General features: G+C 36.4%; 1 protein-coding gene across 1 annotated transcript; it reads left to right on the top strand.

Moving 5' to 3' along the window:
• The first annotated feature begins 2,804 nt into the window (after positions 1-2,804).
• On the top strand, positions 2,805-5,687 carry LOC140670233 (uncharacterized). Its single transcript, XM_072900806.1, has one exon. The coding sequence runs from the start codon at positions 3,596-3,598 to the stop codon at positions 4,901-4,903; it is 1,308 nt and encodes a 435-aa protein (XP_072756907.1). The 5' UTR covers positions 2,805-3,595; the 3' UTR covers positions 4,904-5,687.
• Positions 5,688-6,398: the final 711 nt, after the last annotated feature.

Below are 6,398 nucleotides of genomic sequence, written 5' to 3'. Positions count from 1 at the left end.
CCCATGCGTAACAATAATAGTTTGTTTGGTTTTTACACATAAGTCCTCGGTGTATGTGCGACACTTACACAATAATAATAATAGTTTTTTTTTTGTAGTATTCACACAAGTCTTAAGTCATGCAAATCGGACACATATTGCAAAGTAATATTTGAAATAATGGAGTTCGACACTCGCTACAAAATAATCCGAGTATTAATGCGTAAATATTAATCGAATGTTCCCGCACAGCACAAATCTCATCAAAAAGGTACGCCATTCTTATAAAACACGATTTGCAGAAGTATGTGCCATCTGCAGTTGCATAACAAAAATATATGCAGCACATTCTTGTTAGTTCATTATACGAATTAATATCCGCTAAGTCCAAATCACGATTGATTCTGTCTTCGAAAACACTTTCATCACTTTCATAGTCACTGTCAGCTAAGCGTTGTACTTCAACGTCCAAATCACCCTCTTCGTCAGAATTGTTCATATTAATATCACCATTATTTTCGATAACATCGAAACCGATATTTCCAATATTGGCGTTATTGTCATCATCATCACTAGATAGTTCTAAAAGCGGCACTTCAATGTCCGAGTCTTCTTCATCGGAAATTATCATAAAATAATCATCACTATTATTTTCATCCATATTCGGAAGACACACGCGCAACGCATAGATTTACTCACGACACGAGCACAATTCATAGATTTCCTCGCGACACGAGCACGTAATAAGCTTCTTCTTAGAGCGTATAGGAAAAAACTAACCACGCGCCACGCGCATTTATCTCAAATATATACACGAGATCCCATATCTCATCTCTCTCTAAATAGAGTATCTCTTTCTAAACAGACTATGCATATGATCCTATGAGAGGTAAACGTCTTTGTTTGACTGAGACTAAGAGAGCGCCAGGTGGAGGAGGAGGAGGAAGAGTCGTAGAATAAAATAGTGTGAAGAGAAACATTAATGTTAATAATAATTTTTTTTATTTTTTTTTTGTTACAAGTATCATAAAGTATATCATTTATAGCACACGCCAACAATTCGCAATCTACGAGTGATCCGCTATCGAACGCGTCACTCTCGCGAATCGCTTTCACAGCATCATTTACATCAGTAATATTGTTACGTTGCAAGACGTTACAAAATTGTTTAAATTTTTCATTCATGAAATGTGTATTTTGACACAACCATGAATGCATATGATCGATACAATCCTCAAAATCGAATAAATGTAATAATGTTTGAGGTTGCATATACAAAGACTTATTAGATAATGTTAATTTAATAATTCTCGATCCGTTTAATGCGATCATTTGGATAGATAGATCACAGATCCATAATGGTTGACTTTCAGTCGATTGTACATGTCGTTCAATGTCTGTACGTTTCTGCATCAATGAGTGCCAGAGTACGATAGGCAATACTAATCGATTACCTCGGTTGTCACCAAGTATCAATTTGACATACGACATAGCTCCAACGCTTATTCCAATCTCCAGATATTTGTAAGATGTCGGGGTTAAGATATACCTTCTTCCAAGTATGCAAACCGCACGACGAGATGAAACGCTATATAAAATATTGAAATATATTAAAAAATAATATTTAGAAAATAATTTTTAGGAAATAATATTTAGAAAATAATTGAAACTTACATTTTCTTTGATTGAATTTCACCGTTCTCAATCAGAATGTAAAAATTCATCTTGCTGGTTTCTTTTGTGGAGCACATTTTTTTAGCACAACCTTATGCACGGACAACTGATGCGATACTAAACTATTGGAAGTACTGCGAGCAATTTGTAATATCGCAAAACGTAATGAGGAGGGGAGTATTTGTGACGTAATTTTGCAAGCGCCAATGTAAGGCTGCTAGAAATTATTAAAAATCGCGTTCCCACTTGCTTTCTCGAGCGCCGTGTGTGGCTGCCGTATGATGAAATCTAATCAAATGTATACGACGATTGAAATATTCGGTTACAAATGTATACGACAAAGCGTGAGATAAAATTTTTGGCTAAATGATAACATAAACAGACCGTCGACAGTACGAATGTTTGCGCTAAAGAATAACGTGTCGCATAGTGGGCATTATCATGTATATTTAATTTGATTATAAATAATAAATATAATCCTATGCGTAGAGGATGTCATATTATATTACATTACCACGAAATATGCGTGAGATAAAGAGACGTGATATTATAGAAATGACGGATGTTTATACGAAAGAATAACGTTTTCGCAACGTGAAAAGAATATAACGATTAGATATAAATCAGAACAGAGAGTCACATCTCGCCATTATTGTCGAAGCTTGCACGAGTGTACCTTATATGTAAAAAAAATGGAGCAGGTTTTAACGCATCAATCCACCTTGATAAATTCGGTGGAGGAGTACTTTGCGTGGGAGGTGCGATGCGATGATTATATCAAGTCGTTGGAAGAGCAGAGTCGAATTAAACGACCGCGAATATCGATCGGATATCGACAATTGTTGATCGCAAAGATCGCGCGACTCGAAGGACTGAAAAATGCGTTGCGCAAACGTTTCGTACACGTGGATGCCGGACACAGCGCGCATCAAGCTGCACTATTTTGGCGAGAAATTGATACAGCGTTCGAGAACCGTATATCGACTGGTGCGATAATCAATAGCAATTATATCGAACCTCGCCAATTTCTCGAAGACGCGAGTGATATCGTGCTCGAACATGTGCGAGACGCTATCAAAACACACTGCAGTGTGAAAGTGAATACTGTGTTTAACGGTGAGTTTGTAGCGGGTGAAAAGCACGACGATAAAAGTATAAGTATAATAAACTGTGAACTATTTCGTACATCTGATTTACGCGAATGATACGAGCAACGTGTTATCGAGCCCACTTTAGCATCTCTCGAAGAATTTCAAGAACGTGATAGTGGGTGGGCATTATCGCGTATACTTAATTTGACTGTAAATATAAATAAATATAATCCTATGCGTGCGGGATGTCATATTATATTACCGCGAAAGATAATGATGAAGCGAGCGATAGTTAACGTGCGATCCAAAGACAATGCATGTTTTGCATGGGCAGTGACTGCTGCTATGTATCCCGCTGAAAGAAGGTTGAACGAGAATTATCGTATCCGCGTTATACGGATGTGCTAAATCTTCGAGACATTGAGTTTCCAGTGACTCTTAATCAAATAAAAAGTTTGAAATTAACAACAATATTTCAATCAATGTGTATACCATCGAAAACGAAAATATTGTTCCTATTCGTCTTTCGGAGCAAAAGAGGGACAAGCACGCCAATTTGCTCTACATTCAAGATGCGCAAGATATCGGACATTTCGCGTGAATCAAGAATTTATCGCGACTCGTGAGTTCGCAACTCAATAAACACAATGGACAAAAATATATCTGCGATCGGTATGTATATTTAATATTATTGATTTTTTTTCAAAATAAATATATAATTATTATTTCTATTTTTTTATAAATGTTAAAATATATATATATATATATAATTATTATTTCTTTTTTATAGATGTCTACATTACTTTTATTCGAATGAGAAACTACAGTCACATACTGTAGACTGCGGGAAGATGAATGACTGCGCTATTCGATTACCGAGCGATAAAGATAAGTGGCTCGCTTTTAACAACTATAACAGGAAGGAGCAGGTTCCTTTCGTCGTGTATGCCGACCTGGAATGTGTTTTGAGAAAGACGGACAAAGAAGAAGAAGCAGAAAAAAATGTATACCAGCATCATCAAGTGTTTAGTATCGCTTATTATGTACATTGCTCGTACGATAATTCGTTGTCCGCGTATCATTCTCGTCGCGAAGCCAATTGCGTCGCATGGTTTGCTAAAGAATTAAAAAATTTAGCAACGCGCGTGAAAACAATTTTATCTACAAATCTTCCCATGATAAATTTGACGCGTGAAGAATTGGAAAAGTTTAACAGCGCTACTCAATGTCACATATGTGAGAAACCATTCGTGGAAGACGATACGCGCGTACACGATCATTGCCACCTCAGTGGGCGGTACAGAGGTCCCGCGCATTCAAATTGCAATCTAAATTATAAAGAATCCTTTTATATTCCAATTATTTTCCACAATTTATCCGGTTACGATTCACATTTTATAATCGAGGAAATAGCCACAGCGTTCGAAGGAAGAATCGATCTACTTCCGATAACTAAAGAAAAATACGTTTCATTTACGAAAGATGTTAAACTTACGGAAGACAATTCGCGAAATCACATTAAATTACGTTTCATCGATTCTTTTAAATTTCTCACAACAAGTCTCAACAAATTAGCATCTTTTCTCAGTAAAGATAAATTAAAAATTTTACAATCTGAATATCAAAATTTGCGGGTAGAAGACTTTGATCTGTTAACGCGAAAAGGTGTCCTTCCGTACGAATATATCGATTGTGTAGATAAATTGCACGATACATGTTTACCTCCGCGCGAATTATTTTACAGTTCCTTGACCGATGACACAGTATCCGAGAGCGATTACGCGCACGCCGAGACTGTTTGGAACCGATTCTCCATCAGAACGCTAGGCGAATATAGCGATCTATATTTAAAAATCAATGTCTTGTTATTAGCCGATGTTTTTGAAAATTTTCGTGACAATTGTATCAAGAATTACGGGCTCGACCCTGCGCATTACTATACTCTGCCCGGATACACGTGGGATGCCATGTTGAAGCATACAAATATTAAGTTTGAATTGCTCACTGACATCGATATAGTAATGTTTATAGAACGAGGTATACGCAGTGGTTTGAGTCAATGTTCCAACAGATACGCGCATGCTAATAACAAGTATATGCAGTCATACGACCCCTCGTGTCGCGAGGAAATCTATGAATTGTGCTCGTGTCGTGAGTAAATCTATGCGTTGCGCGTGTGTCTTCCGAATATGGATGAAAATAATGGTGATGATTATTTTATGATAATTTCCGATGAAGAAGACTCGGACATTGAAGTGCCGCTTTTAGAACTATCTAGTGATGATGATGACAATAACGCCAATATTGGAAATATCGGTTTCGATGTTATCGAAAATAATGGTGATATTAATATGAACAATTCTGACGAAGAGGGTGATTTGGACGTTGAAGTACAACGCTTTGCTGACAGTGACTATGAAAGTGATGAAAGTGTTTTCGAAGACAGAATCAATCGTGATTTGGACTTAGCGGATATTAATTCGTATAATGAACTAACAAGAATGTGCTGCATATATTTTTGTTATGCAACTGCAGATGGCACATACTTCTGCAAATCGTGTTTTATAAGAATGGCGTACCTTTTTGATGAGATTTGTGCTGTGCGGGAACATTCGATTAATATTTACGCATTAATACTCGGATTATTTTGTAGCGAGTGTCGAATTTCATTATTTCAAATATTACTTTGCAATATGTGTCCGATTTGCATGACTTAAGACTTGTGTGAATACTACAAAAAAAAACTATTATTATTATTGTGTAAGTGTCGCACATACACCGAGGACTTATGTGTAAAAACCAAACAAACTATTATTGTTACGCATGGGTGACACTCCCGAGAACCGGAGGTGCGAGGAAGTGACTCCTCAGTTTAACGAGGATAGTCTTTGTTTGCGGAAACTCTTTGGTGAGCTTCCGTATGAGGTGTGGGAGACAGAGGAACCGTGGCTCCCCGAAACTCTGCAGGAGGACTCCAGGTCGTCAGATGAGAGAGACTCCGAATAGATTGTATTTATAATTTTTATCACATTTTAGAAAATATTTTTAAAGTACTAATAAAAATGTTTTTTTTTCCTGTTACAGACGCAGCTATGACGAGTTCCCATGGCGCATCGCCCCTACAGATTTTTAATTTTTTAAATTTTTTACTATAATTTTAATTCTTTTTTATATTTTTATATTTAAACATATAACTATTTTAATTTTTTAAATTTTCTATTACAATTTCTATTCTTTTTTAATTTTAAAACACACACACACTTTATATGTATACACATACACACTTTTTAAATAAAATTTATGTTAAACTTATATATATTTATTACTTATCCACCTTCATCATCTATCCCATCCTTCTTCCTCTGTATTAGATATAATTAGATAATAAGATAACATTTAATACTATAAAAAAAAAACTTAACATGTAAAAATTATCTTTTTTCTCGTGTACGCCTTAGCCTCCGTCTTATCGCGCCTCCGCTATCCTCCTTCCTCTCTGTTCTTTCTCTCGCACCCCATAACACGCTCTCCTTCTCGCTATCCTTCTTCCTCTCTATTCTTTTCTCTCGCACCCATATCTCCTTTTCCTACCATCATGCTCTCCTTTTCTTACCATCATGCCCTCCTTTTCCTATCATCATGCACTCCCTTGTC

The sequence above is a fragment of the Anoplolepis gracilipes genome, chromosome 10, assembly GCF_047496725.1.
Source record: "Anoplolepis gracilipes chromosome 10, ASM4749672v1, whole genome shotgun sequence".
Taxonomy (NCBI): domain Eukaryota; kingdom Metazoa; phylum Arthropoda; class Insecta; order Hymenoptera; family Formicidae; genus Anoplolepis; species Anoplolepis gracilipes.
Note: the sequence above shows the minus strand (reverse complement) of the source record. Positions and strands in the feature narration are given on the sequence as shown.

Coding starts and splice junctions, on each gene's coding strand:
- LOC140670233 (XM_072900806.1), top strand. CDS start 3,596: ATGAATGACTGCGCTATTCGATTACCGAGCGATAAAGATAAGTGGCTC.